At 40.8% G+C, this 25576-nt stretch overlaps 1 protein-coding gene across 6 annotated transcripts; it reads left to right on the top strand.

Moving 5' to 3' along the window:
• The first annotated feature begins 62 nt into the window (after positions 1–62).
• On the top strand, positions 63–24813 carry LOC141952646 (merlin-like). Of its 6 annotated transcripts, none has more exons than XM_074890334.1 (20): positions 63–402; positions 1351–1458; positions 4493–4698; positions 6199–6316; positions 8002–8127; positions 8455–8577; positions 12264–12347; positions 13149–13217; positions 13429–13511; positions 14723–14798; positions 15236–15373; positions 17102–17176; positions 17959–18072; positions 18520–18642; positions 19211–19434; positions 20332–20434; positions 21162–21289; positions 21831–21981; positions 22673–22882; positions 23896–24813. In XM_074890334.1, the coding sequence occupies exons 3-20, from the start codon at positions 4691–4693 to the stop codon at positions 23929–23931; spliced, it is 1989 nt and encodes a 662-aa protein (XP_074746435.1). In that variant the 5' UTR covers positions 63–402; positions 1351–1458; positions 4493–4690; the 3' UTR covers positions 23932–24813. The 6 variants fall into 6 exon arrangements, with proteins under 6 accessions (XP_074746435.1, XP_074746436.1, XP_074746434.1 ...); XM_074890335.1 differs by having other exon boundaries at positions 4450–4698; positions 19211–19428; XM_074890333.1 differs by having other exon boundaries at positions 4450–4698.
• The last annotated feature ends 763 nt before the right edge of the window (positions 24814–25576 follow it).

Here is a 25576-nt window from a genome sequence, read left to right as displayed (position 1 = left end):
GGTTTTAAAGGCGCAGGCAGCCGCCCTCGCGCCTTTAGAAGCGGGTGAGGGAGGGTCGGAGGCGGGTGGTGGCTGAGGCCGCTTCAGCGTGCAGGAAGAGACCAAACCCTGTGGGAATGAGGCTTTTTTCCTTGCTCAGGAGACAGGGGGTCCTACCTGGGCCTGCAACTAGGGAAGACTGGAGAGTGGATGCTGGCTGTGAGCCTGGGCCGTGTTTCCTTAGGGAGGCACCATCTGAGGGGAGACTTGTGCTACCTCTGGTGCCTGAGGGCTCACATAGCCAAATTCACCCTGATTTTTGGTATAAGTAACTGATGAGGTGGTGCTGTGTTCAGCAGCAAGATGTGCTGTGGGGCTGGACACAATCTGTAGCAGGCCTCAGTCTGGCAGTGCTGGAAGAAGGTGAGGCAGAGGTGTGAGAGCTGAGGGACTGTTTTATGCCCTGAATTCCAGGGGATGAAGCTGACTGTCAGCACAGTCTTTGGCTGTGGGGTATTGTGAAATGTGCTCTTCCACCTGCTGTTACATAAATGAGTCAAATCTTGAAGGATTTCCATGTAAATTTTAAATAATTATAACCTGTGTGAAGTGAGAGCTGGCCTGTTGCATTTGCTTATCTATACTCTGGTAGAAATTCAGTTTCTGTAAATATGTTTCTAAAATGGAGTGTTGAAAAAAACCTTACAAACTGAATAATGTCAAAAAAAGTCTTGACTTTGCTGTTGCTTTTGAGGTACACTGGGTAGAAGAACTCAGATTTTGGGACAGCACTGGCAGCTCATGGAGCTTGTGGTTTCTGTTCCTGTGACTTCAGGCTGAGGCCATCCCTGTCTCATTTAAAGGTGTTCATTTATCTTCTGCTGGCATGTATTTTGGCAGCTGCCCACTTTTCAGGCTTGTTCTCTAGGCATTATTGTCCCATCATCTTTCACCACAGGAAGAAGGCAGGTATGGAATTGTATTTACTTAATAGGACAACACTGTGCAGCTTCCCTTTTTAAGGTGGCTGGGTATGGTGAGAACAAGCTATTCTTTGTGTGGCTGGAGAACTGCTGAAACAGTTTGATCAAATGCTATCAGAGAAGTTATTTGGAAGTTCATTATCAGGTCTTACAGACATCCAAGTCAAGATTCATGGGTTTCTCTTATGTTAGTGCCTTATTGCTTGAATTACAGTGGAGAGAAGTTGGGAGGAGTCTTGCTGGCACAGGCAGGAAATGGTTAAGAGCCTTTCATATCACCTGGGAAAGCAATTCTTTGATTTTTCAGAGGGCGCTAACATGCTGCAGTTCATAGGAAACAAAGGAAAGGGGATCAAGTATAAAAGTTGTTCTTGAATTTTGTTTTCAGTGGCAGAACTTATGAGGGCTGGATATTGATGTCAGCTGAAAAATATGGATTTTTGGATTAAAAATAATTTTTTTTCTTCTCATCTTCATCCAGAAAATGATCTGTGAGGTAAGTCTTGATACCAACTAGTGACTTTAGATAACTTCTTTTTAGATTGAGAGGTAAGAAAAACCTTTGTATTGCTGACCCATTTTAAAGCTGTGAATTCTTTGCTTAAATTGTTACTTGGGCAGGGAGTACAGGCAGAAGTGTGAGTCAACAACTGTAAAAAGCCCACAACGCTTTCCTGTATTGTCTGCATTCAAATTGCTTGCATTAATTTCTGAGCTGAAGTATAAAAATTCAAGAGCCAGGAGAAAGATAATGAATCAAGGGAATTTGCAATTAAGAGTTGCAGTAAATATTTCAGCAATGACAGGAGACTTTCAAATTGTAGTAGTGTCTATGTTAATATACTTTTGCAGTTGATGCTTCAAGCATCTTCTATTGGTGGCTCTTAAAGTACTTCCCAAACCTTGTTTCTTTAAACCGTGCTGCATTCCCAGGGGTTTTATGTTTCCAGCTTGTGTAAGGACTTTGCTAGTAGATGGTACAGTTGCTGATCCTTAAAGGCAGACTGCTTTTGGGGGGGTATAAGAGAGGGGTCTCACCTTAAAATGTGCTGCTGGCTTTTTGTGTGTGTGAAAACAGATGCTTTTTCACTTGGGTGTGATTAGATGGTAATAGCTCACGCACAGTTGTCACTGTGAGCAAGTGCCATGTGAAGGGAAATCTTTATATCCTATGGAGAGCCCTGCAAACCATCTATTCACCTCGGAAACGCTAAACTGAAAGTAAATTGTACTCTCACTCCTGGGAAGGTTAATTGCAGCTTGTTCATTTATGTATTTCTGTGCCTGTCTTGATGTACTGGATTCTGGTGGATTTATTGAGTTTTTTGGGGGAATGCTGATTTTATTTTCTTTGGCTTTGTACTTTTCAGTTGATACAGTAAGTGGTATCTGAGGTGTGAGTATATCCCATTTCAATAGTGTGCAGCGCAGTGGTGTAACGCGACTGCCCATCTGGTGCTGTGGTACAGATAAGCATCAGTCCTTGCAAGAGTCACCTTGCCAGTTCTTCTTGCTATTGCCTGTTGTTCCCAGTTTCCCTTGCACCCCCATGTTTTGCTCAGGCACTAATTTCTCGTTGTCAAGAAGGGAGAGGACTATAATCCAGTCAGAGCTGGTGGATGTCAGTTCTTTCGTCTTGGACATGAACACCCTAAAAGGCAGTCAGGACCATTTAGTTCTTGCAAATTATATTCCTCATCCGTGCATTTCTGTTCCCCTCATCAAGCAAAGCTTTTGTCATCTTTCTGTTGGTTTTCCTAAGGTGCAGGAGAAGCTGTGGACATTCACAGCTTCTGAACTACCTGTTCCCAGATTTGGGCTGGATGGGAATCTTTTATCACCCCACCCTATTTTGGATTAATGTGTTATTTGGTAAGGTTATGACATGCTCTGATCTATTGCATTTTGCCGCTTCTGAGTCTTGAGCTTACATCCCTGTGGCAACTGCAGAAATAAATCACTGGAGCTCAGTGACAGAAACTCTATCTCGAAACACGTTGCACATGATTCACAGTTAAATGTTGTTATTAGGGATCTAGAGAGTGGATTGCTTTTGCATTTAAACAAAAGATTGCAAACCCAGATTGTCTTATTCTGTAAGATTTCTCTTATTTGGAAAAGTTATTTTTCTAAAAACTTGACTGTTAAGTGCTTTTGCTTATGTTGTCAGTATCTGACATTCATTTAAGCTATTCAGTGTGAAAACCTCTTCTATTTCTTTACCAGTGCTATTGATTAAAATGCAGTTTACATTTCTTGGGAAAATTCGATATTCAAAAATGTCTTTTCACTGTGAGTCAGAATGTACTTTTCCATGGAATAAAAATTCTGGAAAGGAAAAAAAAATGCTATTGGAAATGTTGAACAAATTATATTGTCATTTCAAGCAGGTTATACAAGAAAAAAGAAAGCACTTCAAAGTCAAAATGAAGGGCTCTGGTGTTTTTGACATATTTTGAGAAAATTAGTACATTCTTCTGCAGTTGTTCAATTTTATCTGTTCAGCGTTTTCCATATGAAACTCTTTGAGAATGTTCTGTACTGGCCTTAACTCCAAGTTCCTGTTTAATTCAATTGGCTGTTTCAAATTACATATTAGAAATGAATTATGAAGCTTTTTTCTCCTTTGTCTTCAGCCATTGGTGTTTCTTCTAGAACTAATAGAAGTGGTTGTTTCCAGAATTTTATAGTAGTTTGCAGTTCTCATGCTTTAACTGCTGTATCCAGTGGTACAATTATTTACAGTAAATCTCTGGTTTTGAAGAAAACTGGACAGGAAAGACCTTTGGAATGTAACAGGTTAAAATATAATTTTGCTGTTAGCTGTGTTGCAGCTTGCAGATTAGAAATCAAAACATTACTGGAATAATTACTGCTGTGGTCATTTTTTGGTTTTAAATATTCCTTTCCCCTTAATTGAAAACACTTTTCTATGCTAAATAGAAAGGACCTGAGCTCTCCTCAGCAGTGTGCACTGAGGTGTTGCCTAAATTATAGAGAAAACACACTTTGTGGCAAGATCTGTTTTTTCACTTCTCTAAAACAATAGTCCCTGAGGACAAGGGGGTGTGCTGGGGGTGATGGGACTTGGGCTCTGGACATGCCTATCCCTGAAGCACCCTGGCTGACACTGATTCTCGGTAGTGCGGACTGGCCTCTCCTAGGACTGGTGGCAGGTACCAACAGAAGGACCAGCTTGGGGAGAGAGTGTTGAGGGCATGTGGTTCCCTCCAGTCTTGAGGAGGGAGGAGATACTGTTACCCTGTTTGGGGTAGAAGTTCAGAAAGATAGAAATTTCATACTATGCTTTTCCAGCATCATAATGTTCTTATTGTTAGTGAATTTTTCTCAGTGTGCAACCTGTTTGCAGTTTAATTAAGCCTATTATTCCTTGTCCTAACCATTGTGGTCACAAAGAGCAGATGTTATAATGTCTCATCACACTTGTCACTTCTCTGTACTAACCAGTACTTTGATTTTACCACAGATGATTTTCTAACCCTTGGACATCTCCTTTGGATTCTCTCCAGTTAGCCCATTATCTTTCCTGGAGTGTGTTGCCCCAAACCGAACAAGACTTCAGCAGAAGCTTTACCAGAGCCAACTGGAGGGAGAGGGCTCCTCAGCTGGTCTCAGTGGTGTCAGAAAGATGAATTTCCTCCTGAGCTGTTCTTCCCCACTCTGAGTTGTCTCAAGTACTTGTTCTCAACTCTGCTGCTGATGTCCATATGATTTGGTATATAACTCATATGTTCTCTGCTTCAACTTCCCTACAATTTGAAAAGAAAAATTTCCATATACATGTTACCTCTTATTTAGCTAGCTTGAAATTTTTGGATGAGGGGCATATACAAAGTAAGTGGAAAATAATTAGTATGTTTGCAAGCCAATTTAGAGCTCAGCAGAAGCAAAGAAGGGGACAAGATACTTTATAAAATCCTGGAAGGTTCAGACAAATGGAACTTTTCAGTTGAAACTAGAACTTTATTTTGGAATTCCTTAAGGAGAGATTGGAAGTCTGCCACACTGTAATAGTTTTATATTGTAGGAAACCGAGAACGCCTCAGTCTCTTGTTGACCTATATAGTTCACAGATACTAACTAGATTGTGCAAGTCTGAGCTGTTCATTTTATAAAGAAAAAGAAGAAGAAAAATTTACAGGCTGATTTTCTGTGTTCAGGAATAAACATCTGAGAACTGCATAGTGCAGATTCACACTATCATTTAACCCCAACTTTCAACATTTGGTTTGAATGGTATCCACAAAACCCTTGTGGCTGTGGAAACAGCATGTCTCATCGGTTTTCTTGGTGGCATTCAGTTGATTACATTTAGAACAGAAGATCTGTAAAGGAATTTTCTGTAGGCTTCTGTAAAATTAAATTCAATTCACAAGAACGCTTCTGGGAAAATTTCTGTTCTAAATAACATTCATCATTGTGAATTAGTATGCTGAAGAGAACATGGTAAATCCAACTTAATTTCATTGCATATGCTTTTGTCATTTGTATCGGTTCAGGGAGGTAAGATCTCCTGTAAAGAAACTCAATAGGTTAGTTGCCCAAGGAGCCATAACTGATGGAGGAGGATTGAGCTGGATTTGGTACTGTAAAGTGTTGCTCTGCGTGATGTAGTGCTCTACTGTGCATTTTACAAGTGGGGCTTCCACTGATGCATTTGGTGTTGGTGCATGCCACGGAGACCTTTGAGAAAGGAAATTTTGCTTGGATCTGTCAAAGGGATGAGGAATGTCATATTTCTGTTGGCATTATTCAAAAGCCAGGTATTACTTCTATGAAACTGTAAAGATTCATCCGTTGCAGAGTTTTGCTGCAAGAGACTGCTGAATTGCGGGGGCATGGGTGATTGTGTGGAGCATGAGGGCTGGGTTGGAGCTTCCCTAGGTGTCCTCAGCTGTAGTGACAGGCAGGCCCCTGGACCTTGCAATATAAGGTCTGGATGATGTTCCTTCTAGTGCTGTAGGAACCCAGTGTTTGCCGAGGTCCGAGGAAAGACAGGAATGACATCTTCCGGCAATTTATTTTAAGGAGCAAACTAAATTTAAAGGTTAAACTAATTTTTTTGTTTCAACATCCTTTCTTATTGTCTTGGACACAAAAATGTATATTTAAAGGCAACTTTATTCTGCAAGTTTGGACTCATCCTACTTTGGAATCTAGCCAAGAAAATGTTACTAAATTTCCAGCCTTAAATGTAACACCTATTTAATTTCAGGTGTGGCTATCCCCATAAACTAAAAAATATGTCCATCAGAGGCCTGAAGAAGAAACAACCGAAGACTTTTAAAGTCAAAATTATAACAGTGGATGCTGAAATGGAGTTCAGCTGTGAGGTAAGTCCTCAGCAGAATGCTAGAAAGATGGAGACTGACCTTTATATTAGAAAGATATAAATTCTGAAAGTTCAGATTATCAGTTCATGGATGGTCTTAAAACTGATCTATTATTTTTATAAACATTGGATTACTTACTCTCAGATAACCATCCAGAATTTAAAGCTGTTTCTGTGAAATCCATTTGACTGACACAGCTAAATTAACAATAGGCCTACTTTCTTCATAAGAATTCCAGCACATGATGCAGGGCTTGTTTGTAAGTATACCTACTTCTTAACAAAATTATTTTTTCAGAAGTGACACAACTCTTTAAGACACTGCTAGCTTGGATAAAGAAGCCTGGTCAGAGCTGGTCCTAAGATGTTGCTTATAAAATAATTTCTAAAATGATGCTTTTCTGCTCAGTTGATCTGGGACATTCTCTTCAAATTTGCCATTTGTAAACTCCAGTTTATTTCTTTACTACAATGGCTGGTTTTTATCTCTGGACAGAAAAGATAAATTGGGTAGAGAAATCATGACTGCAGAAAAATATGGAAGAAAACAAAAATAGCAAGTGATCAATTGCTAAATGAATTGGGCTGCACTACTGAGGAGACAGAACTGTGCCTGATTAATTCCTAATCATCCAGCAAAAGCAAAAAAAGACAGTTACTTTGGGAAGAGGAGTTAGAAAACCAAAGTGCCAGTGGGACTGGCAATTCTAATGAGAGACTTGACTGTCCTGTGGGGCATTTATTACTTCATTTATTAGGTCCCTTAGACAGAATAGATTAGTCACAAGCAGTGCTCTTCTGTGACTTACTGATCTAAAGTACTTACAGGCAGAGCTGTGAAAATAAAGAATTTAGAAAAATTGATTTAGAGATCAGAGTCCTTGTTAACAAATTCAGCTTAATGTGTTCCTTCCTTTGCTCTCTCCCTTCTCACCAAATATTGCTCTCTTGCTGGGATGATTATTGCCTAGAAGTTTTTTTTTTCCTGCCATTAAGTTTTTAGTGGCTGACCCAAGCAATTAGACAAAATCATCTTTTTAACATGTAGCTAAATAGAAGAAACAGATGTGCAGCCACTTCAGTGAAAAAATGAGGCAAGATATGTGTGAATTTCAGGACCTTTAATCAAAGTTTGCTCTCTGTGGAGCCAGGCTACTAAATGATTCTAGAAGACAGGTTCCTGTTCGTTTAAATCAGAGTAGCATAAAAGCTTCACTTGGTGCCACTGAAATAGCTGAGGTATGTGAAAGATGGATTTGCTTTCATTGTTTGGCATTTCTACACTGTGCCCTGACACTCCTTTTATTTCCCCTGTCCTTCTCTGTCTCTCTAATTGTATAAGCTATTGAATAAGTTTTTTACAAGTATTAATAAAGCCTTGCCCTGTTCTGGGAAATCAATAGTACAGTCATCATTCCCTGTGCTCATGAAGTGCTTGATGCTGTGCTTAAATGACTACAGCTGCTCTGTGAGTGTTCCCCCAGAGGAGAGGAAGAGGAGGTAGAGCATTGTCACTATTGCACCTTTGCTGTAGACAGCAGTAGACATATTTCATTGAAAAGCTAAAGGTGAAATAAGAGTTCATAGGAGAGAGAAAGGCAAATGGTAGCCTAGTTTGCTTGACTGAAATGTAGCAAATTCATTCAAGACATACCTGTTTTTCTTAATTTTCTCTTTCCCCTTTAGATGAAGTGGAAGGGGAAGGACTTGTTTGACCTGGTGTGCCGAGCACTTGGTTTAAGGGAGACTTGGTTCTTTGGCTTGCAGTACACAATAAAAGGAATGTGCACCTGGTTGAAGATGGACAAAAAGGTATAGGAAACAAAAAATAAGTGTGGCAGTTTTCCACTTAAGGAAAGATTTACTTTTAGCACAGGAGCTAAAGGAATGTTGCATGACAACTCATAATTTTAGATGGTATAATTTTTTTAACACTGAAGTTCGTTGTGTTATTTGCTTCTATCACATTTGGCCTGAAGTATCACACACCAATTGCCACTATATGCACGGATTGCTATTAGATTAAAGCTCAGGATTGTCCTTCCTTCTAAAAGGCTGGTTTCTGATTTTCCTCTGGAATATTATTTCGAGATACTTATGTACTATTTTTGCTGCTGATTTTATTTTATCTGTAAACAGGTTTTAGATCAAGAAATCCCCAAAGAAGATCCCATTAGCTTTCATTTTTTGGCTAAATTCTACCCAGAGAAGGTAGAAGAGGAACTATTACAGGAAATTACCCAGCATTTATTCTTCCTTCAGGTCAGGAACAGTTTTTAACCATGAATTCCTTCTGTATTTACCCCAGTCCTTTTGTGTTGTCTTTGATCTTGTTGGCAGCTGTTAGTCTCAGAACAATTCTGCTGGCTTCAGTTGTATCAGTGTCTCTGTAAAGATCTCATTTTTATGAAATACAAACTTCTCTCCTGACTGCTGTGGTTTTGTGTACTAGTAGGCTGAATGTTGTTTGCTTTCTGCATGTTTTTGTTCTCTTGATGACTTCTCTTACTGCTTGTGCTAGGAAAGGGAGCTAAATTGCTGAGACCTGTAGTTTCATGTAAAATGACTTTTACACCTAGCAGTTTGGGTGATAATTCCATATCTGGGTATTCCAGACTTGTTTTGCTCCTATAGTATGTGTTAAAAAATAAAAAAATCCATGCAAGGCTGTCACTGCCTGAAGAACTGTGAGGCTTTTGCCCTAACTGGTCAGTGCTGGGAAGGATGAAGTGAAGCCATCATTTTTATCAGCTTCAGAAGCTGTCTTGAGGACTGTCATCTGGTCTGCTCTGGCTGCAGCTAAATTGGATGAAGAGAGTCTCAACAGCTGCTTGTCATCGTTGTCTTAGACCTGCTGGTGTAACCTCTTGTGTAACCATTCCCTAACCTAGTTCTTTCAAAATGAGCAGAATTAGAAGAGACCTGTTATTAGATGTACGTGCTGTGCATGGGAGTGACTACGCAAGCAATTATGGTTGCAGTTGTGAAGGTGGAGAAGAGGGAAGGAATGGTGATAAGCAGTTGGGGACAATAAGCTTTTTCACCCGTATCAGCTGCAGATGGAACAAGACCTGTGACTACGGCCTATCCCTGAAACTAAAACTTGCAAGTTCCTAAAAATAGTCCGGGTGGTTACTGGGAGATCTTGTTGTGTATGACTGTAGAAGGCACAGTCACTAGAAAACAAGAATTCCCTAACCTGTCCTTAAATCTTCATTTTGGATTGTAGGGAAAAAAGATCATAGAATTTGATAGCCATTCTGAAATACAGGCTTGTTCATCTAGCGAGTTTCAAAAGGAGTGGAGCAGCATGCACAGCTATGACTCAAACAGAAAACTCACCACAATGTGTGATTCTTTTAAAGACAAAGTCTGGAGGCATCATCATGTTGTCTGATAGGCCCTGGATGAGAAGTGCTGTTCTCTTGGTGTGGTGATGGTAGTCTTCTGAAATGTCCAGACTTGTGCATACTGACTTCTGCCAGTCAAATTAGCCAGTTTGAGTTCTCTTCCCTACCCCATTGAACTGGGTGCCTGCTTCTCATGCTAGCAGAATAAATTCCCAGCCCTGACAAATCCTTGTTACAGATAACAGAACCCATTTCAGCTCTGCCATAGGAGCTGCAGGACAGCAGTACTATGCTCAAGAGCACAGTTGTTAGCTGAGTGAACACAGCTTGGTCTGTACACCATGGTGGTTCTTACAAATTTACAAGTTTCCATGAGATGGAAGCCAGTAAAAGAAATAAAGTTAACTCCACACATGCATGTTCTAGTAGCTTTGCAGAGGTAGCTTTCTTATTTGCCACTTGTTTTTCTTTTGTCCCAGAAATTGTTAGGGTTCTCTTAGCCCCATTTAAAATGTAGATAAAGGAGCAGATTCTTGGAGTACAGTGTTTCTTAATCAAAATAAAGATGTGTCAATCAGGAATAGCCATGCTGTGGCTCCATAGCTGCAGCAACAGGCTGTAGCTGTAGTAAAAGGTACAGAAGCATTGAGTTTTGGATGGTCACTTGTTGGTCAGCTCTTTGTTCCAATGTCTGTGACATCCAGCTTCTCTTCAGAGTTGCTGTGGAGTGCTCTGCAAGTTACAGCCTTCTGGTGTGTTGCTTTATCCTGGTAGCTTTCAGCAGTATGTGTCTGTGCAAGTAGGTTGGATGTATGAAATAAATTCATTCTGCATCTGTAAACAAACACAGTAAATACACTTGTTCTCTGAGGAGGATGTGTTAATGAAGTAATGGGAAAATGCTGTTGTTCCAAGGGTTAATATACTAACTAGAACTTCATCCAGAACCCTTAACCACTTGGCAGTTTGATTTGTAAGCTAATTTTGGAAAGGAATGAGAGGGACTCTTTTCCTAGTCTTTTAATCCTGATTTTTTTCACTTTTTCTTTTCTCCTTGAACCTGCCTTGACTAGCAGATACGCAATTAGCAAATTCTTCTCATTCCAAAGTAGAAAACCAAGACTGAAACAAATTTGAACTTGCAAAGTTTCCTGACTATAAGAACTTAAGATCACACCTGGATGCTAATAGGAAAAACATGTACGGACATCTGGATGCCTACAGATTTCAGCTCTACTGACTGTTCAGACCTTCACAAACTAATGTGACATAACAGCTTTTTGAAAAATGTGTGAATAAATGTAAATGACTAAAGCTTAATGTTGTCCGTTTAAAGATTAGGTAATTTGCTCCTTCACAAAGAAGTATAACCAAATGTCCTTGTGAGAACTGATCAGAAAAAAAACCCTAGACACTTATGGGGGATTTATCTTAAGTTGTTCTAAATTCCGAAACACATGATTTGCACCATGGAGTATGAAAGCTGGAGCTTTCCAATTTGGAAGTCTTGTCTTTTCATTCTTTCCATTTTATCAGCTTAGAAAGAATTTTCCCTGTACTATAACTCAGGTTCATATATCGTACTCACCAGAGACTAAATTTAAAAGAAAAACTTTCTTGATGGTTCATTTCAGTTCAGAGTACCTACAGTGCCAAAGTGTATTTGTAAAGATAGCTCAGTGCTATCTCAACTAATTTTTTTTTTGGAAATGTTTAAGACTGTGCATTATGCAAAATTTTTTTGTCTTGTGCTTGTTAGTAGGCTAAACACATTACACCTGAGAGGAGGATTTGTGAAGATTAATTTCCCCTTCCCTCTTTAGGTTTTCAAGTAAAAATTATGCAAATGATTTAAAATCAAGCAACATTTTACAGATTATTACACCTCTGATCTTGGTAGCACCATGAGTGTTAAAAGAATCTTTACCAATTATACTAGGCTTTTATTTTTAATAAGCCCCTGTGTTTTTGTTTTGTTTAGAGCACTGTAACTGAATAAATTAAGTGCTCTATTAGTCAGCTTTCCTTTGTGGGGTCTCCTTTATTCTCTCATTCTGGAAAGTTTAAGAACATACTGTTATGGTTTTCAGTATGTCTCTGTCTTTGGCAATATCAGTCAGCTGGATAGACCTGAGCAATCAGGTCTAATTGGACCTGCTTTGACTAGATAACCTCTAGAGGTCCCTTCCAACCTAAAATTCGGTGTTTTAAAGCTAACTTTTCCAAAGCAAGAAGAAAAAGAAGAATTGTTAAAAGGAATGAAGTACAGACAATAAAAATCATGTTTTATAACACATTCTTTTTCAGGACTTCTTATATAAATGTGTGGAGACAGCTGACTGGCATTTCTATGAACTTAGAATTAAGACACTTTAACTTTCAAAAGTTGGTTTGTTGTCTCTTTTTTTTCCATTAAATGTAATGCTAAGTAAAGGCTTCCTGTGTTTCTGAATGCCATTTTATTGTTGATGTTATTCATTCATAATGATGATGTTTGGTGCCAAGTTATAGTCTGGGCATGTCTAGTTTCATTTCAAGCCTGACATAAGCCCTGATTTTTGAGCTTCTTTAACTTGCTCCCTTTTTCTCTTGATTTAGGTTAAGAAACAAATACTGAATGAGGAAATCTATTGTTCTCCAGAAGCAACAGTTTTACTGGCTTCTTATGCTGTTCAGGCCAAGGTTTGTGCATAGAAGTACTCCTTTTTATTTATTTTTCTTTTTTAAGCAACATACATGGTGATGTGTAAAACAGCAGTGTTAAAATTTGCTATTAAAGTAGGTCATCCTGGGAGGTACAGGCACAGCTAGAAAAATAAACATTAGATGCCACTACATGGATTTTGGTATTCTATGCTTTTGCAGCTTAGGGGATTTTTTTTGACCTAGCATTTTAATGTAATCTTTTTCCCAGCTAGAATTATTTCCTGTTGTTTTAAAAAATGTCCATGGATACAGCAGGTGCTGATACCAGAGCTCACAATGGAAGGACCTCATGTTTTTTTTAGTATCTCTCAGAACATAGTTCACTTCATGCCACTGAGAGCCAAACTTATACACTGGCAGGAGGTGAACACAAGTTCTTAGCAGGGCTGGCCCTCTGCAGCAGCCCAGCCTATATGCAGTAGGCTATAGGAGTAGGGGAGCTTACACTCCTGAACGTAGCCTGTGATTCAGAGGAGGGTATGAAGTCGTGGGAGATTCCTTCAGATCTGCTGCTACTGAGAACTGCAGGCTAGGACTGGAGTCTAAGGTTATAGGCCACCTTAGTGGCTCTATTGGAGCCACACGCATAGCACAAAGGCTGGAAGTAACTTCCATGGACAGTTCAGATGGGGAGAACCTGTTTATTATGTGTTACCCTTTATATGAGAGAACCAAAGCAAAATCTGTCTCAAGCAATCGTATCAAACTACGTAAGCAACAAGTTCTTCAGCGTCCTGCATCTAACAAACTGAAGTATCTTTTCTTTTCTTGGGACAGTATGGTGACTACGACCCAAATTTTCATGAGCCGGGCTTTCTAGCCCATGATGAACTTTTACCCAAAAGGGTAAGTCTTTATTCTGTATAAAACCAAATCTTTGAATCTACTCTTTGCAACACAGATACTGCTGTGGGATTAATGAGAGCATTAGATATTGTTGCTTCTACCCTGAACTTGACAAAATGACTGAGCTGTGAACTGCATTCACATTGTTTGGGAGAAGCAGCACATGTATTTGTATCTTCAAAGGAAACCAAACTCCATCCTTTCTCTGTAGGTCCTCAGGCAGTACCAGCTGACAGCAGAGATGTGGGAAGAAAAGATTACTGCTTGGTATGCTGAACACAGGGGTATCGCCAGGTATTGAAATAATTTAATTCTTCGGAAATCTCATACATTTCAGTAACTGGTTATTCACTGTCTTCAGTGAAATTTGGCTTTTGTAGGGTGAGCAAAAAAATACTGGTTTGCAAGATGTGATGTTAATAGATTAATTTATAACTAAGAATACAAACATGCACTCCTCTGGGGTAAAAAGTGTCTTGAGTAGGGCTCCAAGTGCTTGTAAACTGGACTTGCTTTGAAGTGAACAGAAAAGCTGAGGGCTCTTGCAGAGCTTCGTGACCTAACATATCTAAACCAGGAGTCCTGTCTCATCAGATGCCAGCAGAGAGAAGTTCCTGTAGAAAGTCTGAGTTGTGTTGAATTTGCAGTTAGTCCTGAGAGTTCAGCCTTTTAATTTAAGGCTGTTAGCTACCTGGGAGTTACTGGCATGTCTGACCTGTGGAGCAGCTGCCTTTCTGGAGCCATACTACACCAGTCTCCCCCTAGAATAAAATGAATGAATCTGATATATTTTATACCTTGTGAAAATCATGGCACAAAAGGGTGTCAGCGTACCTAGCAAGGGACCAAACCAGTAAAGATATGCCATCATAGTTCCAGGACTGACTTTTGGTGCTAGTCCATGTGGACATTCAGCATGTATGGAAATGCAATTAAACAAGAAGTAGGAGCTGTTGGCACCCAGAGGCAGCCTTTCCTAATATTTCAGTTCAATTTCTCTTTGGCTGTTCTAGATGCTTTTTAGCACTATTTTTACTGAATATTTTCCTCAGGACTTTTATGCCTCACCTTGAAGGGAGAAGAACAGTGGGTGGAGATTCTCATCCTTCTTTGGCCTCTGCCCAAAGCTCTGTTTAGAATTTGTTCAGGACTCATTTCTCAACGAACTCTATTTCCTGAAAGAAATATCCTCAAGTCATGGAAAACAATGGTAGGGTAGGTCTCCAAGACATAATATGATGGAGTGGTAAAACTAACACAAGGATAAGACTGGACTTGAATTTTAATAAAGATTACACTATACATGATTCAAAATAGGTACAGCTTTACTGTCTTTATTCTGTAGAGATGCTGTTTTTATTATCCTTTTTCTATTGTTGAGAGTAAGACGGCAAAATTAAGATACAAGGGACCAGATAGTCTGTTCTAAGTGGGAAATGTAGAGTCAGCTAGGAGAGAAAGGTTGGAAAGGAATCTCCAAGTATAACCATGGCTTTATTCTCTAGGGATGAAGCTGAGATGAACTACCTGAAAATTGCCCAAGACTTGGAAATGTATGGTGTCAACTATTTCCCAATTGCTGTAAGTCCTTTATTTTAGCAGTTTTCAATTGCAGTAGATGATGGTACTGTCCTGTTAAAATCCTCCAGGGAGTTTGGAACTGGGACTCCTGACTGCTGCTTTTCTCTGCTGCTGGTGGGCTGTGGACTGATTGTCCTGACTTTTACTTGCCTGCTAAATAACTAGGTGAATAAAACAGTTAATCTTAATGTTTGACCATCTGACAAAGGTCTTGAGTAGCTCTGGGTATGTAATAGGAAGAAAGAAAAATAGTCTAAGTTTGAGCTGCTATAGTCAACCTAGAGGACTGGGTTTATTAGCTAGCAGTGACAACATTCATAGTATTTTGCGGAAACATCAATTTCCTAAAAATACAGAAAAATATCAATGTGTTAGAATTGTGTGTGGTTGTTTAATGTCACCATAAATGGCATTTACTGATATCTATTGTTTTTTAGCAAAATAAAAACCATACAGATCTCCTACTTGGAGTTGATGCCAAGGGTATTCATGTCTACAGCATTAATAACAGGTTCTCTCCGAATAAGTCGTTTGAGTGGAGTGCTATCAGAAACATTTCCTATAGCGAGAAAGAGGTATGATGGCTTTGATATGTTGTTATTTTTATATGGGCATGGGTGTGGACTGGGATTCTTGGAACAGGCTGAAAGCTGTCTCTGTTTAAATAATTTGGGGGTGAAGGGGAAAATCATAGGGAGCTTTGTTACAAAAAATAAAAATAACAGACCTGCCTTTCAGATGTGCTGCATAACCTCAGTTCCTCTAGGAGCCAGAGGCTCCTCTGAGCTCTCTATAAACTTTTGGAGCCCTCTATTCTGGTTACTTCCCTGCTGCTTGTCCTTTGCAAAACAAGTGTGTTGATCTCTGAAAAACATAGATATTATGAATACCACCGTGACTAGCTTCTTCAGTTATCTCAGCAGGAAGTAGATGACCCATAAACACTTAATGCCATTTTCACATGCAGAAACAGTCCTTGTAGCTGAGGTTTGAAGCACAGTGGCAAGGGGAGACATGGAGGAGACATACATGTTTTTCTGCCTAAATTCTGCCAGTTTGTCAGTGCATGATTTCAGTCTTCAGCACAACCCTATCACTGCAATTTCACTTGTGATTTCAGAGCCCATCTTTTAATTGTAGAAAACACTGTGGGGAGTGGATGAAATTTAGTCTTATTACAAATCATGTGGCTACATGGAAAACTATAATCAGAAGAACAAACCCAGAAAAACTACATTGGTACTGGAATACGTGGAATTTGTCAGCCAAAGGACAGCACAGCCTGTTCCATTTTCTGTGGGCCTTTTGAAAAACATTGAGGATGAGATTTGATGTCTGGAGGTAGATGTGCATACATTAAATCAGGCAGGGCAGCCTACAGGAGTTCTTTGCATGTCTTTGCATGACATTAAACTTCCCCTCTGGTCTGTGAATAAACTGCTTTAACTCCCTGTTAGTGGGAAATTGGGCAGCCCTATATTAAAGCTCCACTGTATTGAGTGACACATTCACAGCCCTGCTCCTCACAAGGCAATGCATCCAACCAGTTGTTACCTACGGGGTGAAATGAGCTGTAGGACATTATGCTCTTGGTGACTCAGATGGCCTGAAATTATACATTACATCGCAAATGAATTATAGGAATAGTGTTAGCTAACCCATGAGTCATGGAAAACAGGATCTTAAAGAATGGAGCTGTATTTTGTTATACAGCCAAACTGAGCACAACATTTGAAGTGAAACAGTGTGTACTGACCTGGCAGCATCAAAGCCCTTCGTGTCCTCTGGAAAGAAATCAGGAGCTCCAGGACTGTTATCTGCTGGTCAGAAGAACAAGTCCTTCAGGTCCTTGATACATTTTGGTTGCACCTCCAATGATTGGTATTCAGAGAGGTGTTTGACATCTCCCTGACTTTAAGAATATGACTTCTGAGGATTAGTAAGGTATTCTGTTTTCTGGATAACCAGTACTTGTTTCAGTCTTCTTAGTATAGTGTGCAATGCACAGGTGGTATTGTTACAGAAACCACCATCCAAACTGGCACCAGGGTGGGTCTGTGGGAGGCTTTATCTCCTAACGTAGCCTGCTATGGGAGCAGATGAGGAACTTGTGTAACAGCAGCCCTGATTCTGATTCTTTTGAGCAAAACATTTTTGCATCACTCTGCCCACATTTGTGGCCTAAATCACTGCTTCCCTGGAGAGAAATGGAGATAGGCTAAAGTTTGCATTAGCATTAATAGTTTCAGCTTTGTTTTTGTCTTTCTCACTGTTTCCTTTCTTTTTTTCTTTTGCCTGTATAGTTAACTATTAAACCTCTTGACAAAAAAGCAGAAGTCTTCAAGTTCTTTTCCTCTCAACTCAAAGTGAACAAATTGGTAAGTGTCCTGCTTTCCTTTTTTAAAACTGAGCCTGGTAATACTGGTATCTGACTAAAAAATATTGTTTGTAAAACCTATGGAGAGGCCAGGGAACATTGAGTTTCTGCATGTGTTTTCTTGAGGATTGCTCTGCCTGGGAAGTCAGGGTGCATATGTTTGTCCTCTCTGGAAAGGGGAGATGATGGGTGGAAAGCCAGATGTGAAAGACAGCCCAAATCACAAATGGAAATCCAGGTGCTGGGAGAGGAGGATGTAGCATATGGGAAGGTGCAAAGCCACTGCAGCATCTGTCTGTCTGGCTACTGTGGGTTCTCAATCAGCTACTATCTCTCCTCTTCTTGGAGAAGCAACAAGGAAGGGACCTAATCAGCTGGCTAATTGTATCATCATTGATTGCTTCCTAACACAACCACCACAGGGGTTGGGTCACTTCTCAATAAGCTTGTGGAAGGGCTATCACAGGTAACCGTTCCCACAGCTACATCTTGTGTACTCTTGGCCTAGATCTATTGCCTGTTCTTATTCAGGAAAATGGAACCAGAGGGGGATAAAGGACAGAAGGAACCACTCATTCTATTATGAATTTTTCTAAACTATTATGTACGTGGGTATGAGCCTGTCCTGGGTGCTGATTTTCTCAGAAGAGAAGCAACTGCCAGCACTTGTGCTGAAGTCAAGATTGTCAGTGTCTCTCCTGTGAGGCCAGTGTGGGGTTCTTTGTTCCTCTGGCTGGGGCACAAGTACATCAAAATCACATTTGCTTTGCTATTCCTATCCAGATTTTGCAGTTGTGCATTGGAAACCATGACCTATTTATGAGGAGAAGAAAAGTGGACTCAATAGAGATCCAGCAAATGAAAGCACAAGCCAAGGAAGAAAAAGCTAGAAAAAAGGTAGATTCTTTCTGCTCGTCTGTTGTTGGAAACACAGATTATTATTCCAGCTGGTGCCCTTGCTGTCCATGCATTGCATCAATATGCATGTGTGGGAGGTGAGAAAGTGCAGCAGGATGGAATGTGGGAACAGCTCTAGTGTGTATGCAGCATCGGAGGATGTAAGTGATGTTTGTGAAACTGAATAGGTGATTGCAAAGATTTGGGGTACATAACAGATCAATCCAACTGCTCTCCCAGCAGTGTGAAATAACCAGTATTAACTGTTAGAGGAGTGCAGAGCTGCAAAGTGCAAGCAGCTTCAGCACTGCATCTCTGGTAAATAGCAGTCCACCAGCTAGAGAGCAGTCCATTCTTCATTAGATTCATTTGTGGCGCTGCCTCAGGCCCAGATGAGATTCTGCTGCAAACTGACAAATAGAATGATATTGCTCATTCTATTTCCAGATGGAGAATCAAAGGCTGGCCAGGGAGAAGCAGCTCCGAGAAGAAGCTGAGCGAGCCAAAGAAGAGCTGGAAAGGCGTCTTTTCCAGCTGGAAGATGAAGCCAGGCAGGCCAACGAGGCCCTGGTGAGTAGCGTGTTAGTCTGAATGTTCTTGTGCTTGATGGGCTTTCTTGGTTTAGAAGCTTTTATTTTTTTCTTATGGCTCCTGTGAGACATGAATTATGACTCAGACAAGGCTGAAGAGTTTCTGACCACTGGTGGAGAGGGCATGCGGGAATACCTGTGAAAACTCCTATCTGCCATAACCTTCATTTGCTGTGATCCATTTGCTTCCTGTATTTGGTTTACAGTAATTTCTTCAGGCAAAGAGGGAAGAAAGGAAGCAACCTTGGAGCTGAAATTGGGAGAAAGGGACATGGTGCACTGGGAACTGAAGGGGCCAACTTCAATTTTTGGTTGATGTCTTTGTCCAACTCTAACCAAATGAGTTTCCTTGCTTTGTAGAGGTGAGAGGCGGGAAGTTAGGGAATTTGAAGCAGAGGAGGAACACCAGATCCTGCAATTGTTTACTATACTTTTTATTTTAAGGAATAATATTTTATCATTTGATCTTTTGAGGAAGGATTTCCTCTTCCTGACTGTCTGCAGGGGTGATTTTTGCAGGGTAATTAAGGAAAATTGTTTCCTCTTAGCTCCGATCCCAGGAAGCAGCTGAGTTGCTGGCTGAGAAAGCTCAGATTGCAGAGGAAGAGGCAAAATTGTTGGCCCAGAATGCTGCAGAAGCTGAGCAAGAACGACAGAGGCTGGAGATCACAGCTCTGAAAACCAAGGAGGAGAAACGCCTGATGGAGCAGAAGATGCGGGAGGCAGAGCTGATAGCGGTGAAGCTGGTGAAGGAGTCTGACCGGAGGTTAGAGTTGCTTGAGTGGGGTTGTATGGTCCCTAGTGGGATGCCTGGGTGGAGAGTGCTGCTTTTCTCAGAGCTAAGCCCATGAGGGAGGGATTGTTCCCAAAGCAACACTTCAGAGTGACTAAGCCTTCTTGTGTCTTGTCTGTTCCACCTGGTACCAGTGGTTATGATGCAGGTCAAGAATTTTACAGAGGATCAGATGCAAGGCTTTAGAGATGTTTAGTGTTAAAGATCCAGAATACAGAAGCAGTTTCTATTTAGTGTTATCAAAAGAGCACTGGCTACCTAGCTATCTAAATTTGCCCATCTGTATATCCTGTGAGTTGGGAGGCTGTTTTCATTCATCAATGCCAAGTGATGGTCTCTTTTGTCCCTTTCAGTTTTTTGAGAAGTGTAAACCAGGTAAGCTCATGTGGAATATAAACCACTCTAAGTGTTTGCATGTTCCATAACACTGTGCTGTCTGAAGATGCAGAGCAGACCAGACCAGTGTTAACAAAGGATGTTTAACCTTGCTATTAAGGGCCTTCTGCTTGTTTTAGGATACTGCCAAAAAGCTTGTCAAAATAAAGAGCAGTTATGTTCCACCTCTCCCTACCTCAGGGAGGATCTCTGACAGCCTGGAGAATCTGTATCAGCAGGTCGTAACTGAGCCCATGGAAATTAGGAGTAGGAAAAACATGTTAATTCAGCCAGTTTGTGCAGGATTTCTTTGAAAGCATGTGTCATGCTCTGTCCAGTTAGTTCTCTATGTGACCATCCTACCATGAGTGTCTTTGGGTAAAGGAATCACAGTAAGGGATCTTGTTCTCTGGAAGCTAATGAAGTGCATAGCTTTGAAATCCATGTGTTGCTTTATACTGGAAATCATCAACCATTCATGTCAGGTTATTTGTCTTACAGAGCCAAGGAAGCAGAGCATCTGAAACAAGATCTGCATGAAGCCAGAGAGGCTGAACGGAAAGCAAAGCAGAAACTCTTAGACATAACCAGGCTTAATTATCCTGTAAGTTTCTACTCTGCTGGGCACCACTCCATCTTCAGAGATAGTCAGATGTTGATTGCATTTTTGTAGTCCCCATCAAGCTGAGTAGTGGCATGTCTGCATCCAGCTGGGGGACAAACACCTATGGAACCAACTGGTGCCTGAACACAGTGTAGCTAGGGTGGAAGTTGTATTTGTTTGGAGCAGTGAGTCAGGATCTTAAGAAAGGCAAAACAAAAGTTAAAAACAGGACTGGTGTTAGGACTTAAGGAGCAGAGATTCTTTCCTGCATTCATGCCTAATACTGACTCTGTGCTGTCTCAGGTGGTACTTTGTGGAGGTGGCTGTGCTGAGCCAGCTGTGTTGTCCTGGCATGTGAATTGTCCATGAGTGTCTTTAAGGCAAAGCAGCAGATGAAGCTGTCTCCAGCAAGAAGGCAGAGCCAAAGCTGTGTGCCCCAACTCCCTCTTCTGCTCCAGTTTTGCTGAGAATGGATTTCCATTCTCTGTTGAAATAGGAACATTGCAGCCAGGATACTACTCTACCTTTGGATATGTGGGATGTGGACTTCAGCAGTTCATCTGGGGCCACTCAGGTAGAGGGGAAGGGCTGCAGGAGCATCTGTGTGTTTCAGAATCCATAGGTAACTTATGAAATGCTCAGTATGGCATTCTTGCAGAAGCTGGGGAGATAAACCCAAATTCAAATGATCAGATTTTTCTGACAGTGCTTGTGTTGTCTCTTTCAGCACATGGTCAAGTACCCACAATATTCGCCAGCTGACACCAGAGATGCCAACTTTGACAAAGGATCTATAAAACTGGATTTGAAGGACATTGACCTAAAGAGACTGTCCTTTGAGATAGAGAGAGAGAGGTATCAGTATTCTTGTGGTGTAAATAAATGAAAATGTGAATAATGGAAAGTACAGAAAGGAAAAAAATATCTACGAATCAGAGTTCATCCTTTTAACAACTCAGGATGACTTCCTACTTGTACATACGGCTGGAGACCTTTTACTGAGCTGGTGTGGATTATGTCTGTGTAAAACTAGCTATTTACACAGAGGAGGAGTGTTCTGGTGGCATCGAGCATTATGTCAGGGGCAAAGTGCTTTGCCAGAGTAGCAGCATGTTAGAGGACAGAAGCTTCCCTCTAGTGTTGAAGTGTGGTATTGCTTTCATCTAATACATGAGAGGGTTTTCCTCTCGGTCTGGAAGGAAATGCTTGGTAAAATGTTAGTGTGTGAATGCTGAAGGGTGGAAGTGAACCCCACTGAGAACGTGTGCCAGACTTCATTTTCCCTATCAAAAAACTAAAATGAAGCAAAGAACTTCCTCTCTCCTCCCTCCACGCACACCTGTTCTTGAGCTATGTCATGCCTATAAGTTTTTTGTCTCCAATGTGTGGACTACAGGCTAGACTACTTAGAAAAGAGCAGAAAATTCGAAGATCGACTGAAAGAACTGAAGTCTGAAATTCATGCTTTGAAACTAGAAGAAAAACAGTCTGGGCTTTACTCTCATTGGAATGAAGTCCTGGGATCCTTGGATCGCTCTTTAGGAAATGTATGTACCCTAAACACCTGCCTGACACACTTTTCAGCATGAACCATAAAAACGAATAATGTGGGTGTGCCAAAGGTAGTCGCTGTATTTCAGTTCAAGGCATGTGCTTTAGTACACTTGATAGTAAAATATTAAAAGTGTGAACATAGACAACGAAAATTCATGTCAAAGCAAAATCTAAGAAGTCTTTCCTGGGTGGGATACTGGTATCATAAGCAAAAAATAATCATCTTATTTTACAGGTTATGATATCACAGTAAGGGTTTAAGGTTTTGGAGCAAACTAAATTGTTGTAACTTAATAATACATTTAAATGTATTTCCTCATAGTTTGCATCACATTCTCATTCACATGCTTAGTGGTTGCTAAAAATCATAAAAGTCTTGGTGTATTTTTTTTAAGGCATTGAGGAGCTAAACCCAGATTTTCATCATAAGTTTCTTGTTATGTATATAAACACTCCAGCTTCTTCCTGAACCAGTGGAAGAATAGGGCTGGTTTTGTCTTTCCAGGTTGTTCCACATGCAAAAATGGCTCTGAGCCAACAGTTTTGGAGAGAGAAGGGAGGCTTGGAAGAATTATGAGGGAGGATGGCCTTTATTTTCAGACTATGCATCTGATGTTCTTTTTGGCTTAATGAGTGTTGATATAGAGAGGGCATTAAACTTCCATGTGTTCTTTTCTTTTGAAGACCCCATCATGGATGAAAACCTTTGAAACTGGAGATTCATTGGATATAAATCTTCAAAGACCTTTCACTGCTTACTCGTTAAATACTGCAAGCAGCTGGCCTTGTACCAACAAAATTCAACACACAGTGCCAGTGGAAAAGTCATCTTTTCAAGCAAATTCCATGGTTGCTAACAGTGTGGGCACAGGAACCAGAAAACAGATTATAAAGGTAATCAGATTTGTAAGTAAATTCCCAAATGTTGACTAAAAGTTGAGAGGTAAGGAATGTCTGGCTTCAGGGACCTGTTTTGTCTGGCTCTGTCACAGCCTCTCAGATGAGGAGACAATGCATGGCTGTTGCATGAGTTTGAGGACTAGGCATTGGCACACCCTTTGGGACTGTTTATAACTCGGTTGCCTGTTTTTTCTCACTTATGATCTAAGCTGGAATGCAAAGCTGTAAGCCTTAGTAAATGAAACAGATGCCCGCACACAGTAGGAAGATCTGTGTTACATTTTATTTGTATCAGCCAGGCTTGGAAATAAGAATGTGGTCCCATGTGTAGAGAGCTTAAAACATACTGTACCTGTCTCCTGGTTTTAAGGGGCAGGGAGTAAGATACCAATAAGTGCCTAGACTTCCAACAGTTCAGTTCTCTTCTAGTGTGTTCCCTGTCAGAGTCCCAAAGAGCTAATGAGCTGGGTCTTATGAAAAAACAACCTGCTTTTAAATACCACTAGAATGGAGAATCTAATACGCATTCAAGAAAAACTGTAAGGGCATGGCGGTCTTGAACAGTGGGAAGGAAATCAGCTTTCTCTTGGTGATGCTAATTGTGCGAGGTATTGGAAGTAAAGGAAGCTTGATGTATTTGCTGCTGGTTTATATGAAGAAAACTGAGGGTTTTTAGGATCAATTAGAGGCTCTGGTATATAACATTGAAGACTTGAATCTTCAGGGGTTTGTGCTTAGAACTAGAAGGAACACAACTGAGTGTAACAACAGATGAGGAAGCAGCTCTTTCTAATGCAAGTAACAAGCAACTTTTATGACTAACTTAATCCAAATAGCAGGGGTGAAGCAAATATGCTTGTTTTAAGAAGAAAGAAAAAGCTATTGCAGAGAATCTTGCAAAAGGCTATGGAGTCAGAGGTAAAGGAAGAACTGGACCAAAGGGAGTTACTTTGCTTTAAGTAGGAGTTCAGGGCAAAACTGATTCTTCCCATTTGATTTACCTGTAGGTTCAGCAGCATGACTCGGATGTGATCTACATTTGAAGCGTCTCATTTCCTTACCAGACTGGTAGAACCTGCTGGCCATCTTTTTGGCTGCTGCAAAATGCACCTATACGAGGACGCTTGTGCAGCTCTGTCTGACGGGCATCGGCATAAGAGACATGGTACTATAGTCAGAGCAGTGCTGTTCAGCTTCTGAGCAGCTAACGTAAGCTGGGAGCACTAAAACTGCCAGTCTCAAATGGCTGGTGTCTTTGGGTACAATGGTAAACATACAAACCCAGAGGAGTGTTGTTTACTACTTATGCACTTTTGAGGAAACACTTTATACTTTGCTAAACCTTCCTCCCTCAGGTGTTTTTACACACTGACTTATCAATATGGTACTCTACTTTTATAGAAAGAATGCTAGGCAGCAAGTGTCCAGGAGGTGTTTGGGATGAGAAAGAAACTGTAAGTGATCTTGGTGTTTACCTACACGATAGACTAATTATGGTTTTGGTTTGGTCCATGGGACATGACTCCCACAGAGCTGCTCAACATTTTAGTGTTTGCCTGCCAAATATTTTCCTTTTCCTCACCAAACATTTCTTGGTTTAATTGATTTGCATTTCTCTGTGAGAAATCTCAGTTTTTAATTCCAGATGTAGAAGTGGACATCTTGAAATACCTCCTCATTCCTGGGGGAATCCTTTGTTTGGAAAAGCTTCTGTTCTCTCTACAGTTTCTGACTAGATCAAGCGCTTTTGCCACTCCAGCAAACTTTGCATACGTTAACTTGTTTCCCAGTCCTGTGTTATACAGCTTCCAAATTCGAAAAAGACAAAAGATGCTTTTGGTGTCTGCTAAAGTTGGACTTCTCATGGAGAGGTGCATGCAGCAAAATGCCTGCCTCATTAGTAAAACCTACTTGCATTTTCTGGTTTTGTGTGTGTTTGTGTCTGTTTCACCATAAATCTTCAGTCTGAGGACTTCTGGGGAAGCAGCCAATGTGCAGCTGTAGCTAAAGTAGTAGCAGAGTTGAGTGTGTGACGTGATACAAAAATGAATGTTAATGTTAAATATCTTGTTCTAAAGGCTAAGATTAAGAAAAATACATTTGATAAAAAGCTTCGATTTCCACTTGCTAGTAACTGCTTTGAACTGAATCCTATGTCAATATGACAACATTAACAAGACAAGTTCTAAGGACAAACACCCACATCTCCTCTGTACCCAGCTGCAAGAGCCAGAGCCCGGTGGGGCAGCATCTGTGGCCAGCTCTGCGCTCAGACCTCCACCAGTCGTGACAGTTACAGGGCAAAATGCATGTAACAACGACTGGCAGAGCTGTCTCAGCCTTGAGAGCAGTTGCTCCCTCTGCTGTGCAGAGGGAGGGGAGGGTGTTAATTCTCTTCACACCTCATGTGTAGGGAAAACCCTCCCACAGCCTTTAGAGCCCACCCATCCACTGTGGCAATGGGGATGGGGAAAAAGGCAATGGGACCACAACAGGCCTGTTACTTCTGTGAAGTTTCTTGAAAATGAGAAGTAATTGAAAAGCCAAATGCTTTTGGGCAGGTTTGAGCAGCCTTCATCCACCTGGTTGCCATCAAGGCTCAATCTGTCTCAGGGCCAGCTCTCCCTGTCTGAGGCCCATCTTGCCTTGCACTGGTGCTTGGGGTTCCTCAGGGAACAGCCCCGGGGA

Source organism: Strix uralensis, chromosome 20 (genome assembly GCF_047716275.1).
Source record: "Strix uralensis isolate ZFMK-TIS-50842 chromosome 20, bStrUra1, whole genome shotgun sequence".
Taxonomy (NCBI): Eukaryota; Metazoa; Chordata; class Aves; order Strigiformes; family Strigidae; genus Strix; species Strix uralensis.
The sequence above is the reverse complement of the archived record's forward strand: the minus strand, read 5'-3'. Positions and strand labels throughout refer to the sequence as shown.

Coding starts and splice junctions, on each gene's coding strand:
- LOC141952646 (XM_074890334.1), top strand. Junction 21,290..21,830: donor TTTGAGATAGAGAGAGAGAG/GTATCAGTATTC, acceptor TGTGGACTACAG/GCTAGACTACTTAGAAAAGA. Junction 21,982..22,672: donor TGGATCGCTCTTTAGGAAAT/GTATGTACCCTA, acceptor TTTCTTTTGAAG/ACCCCATCATGGATGAAAAC.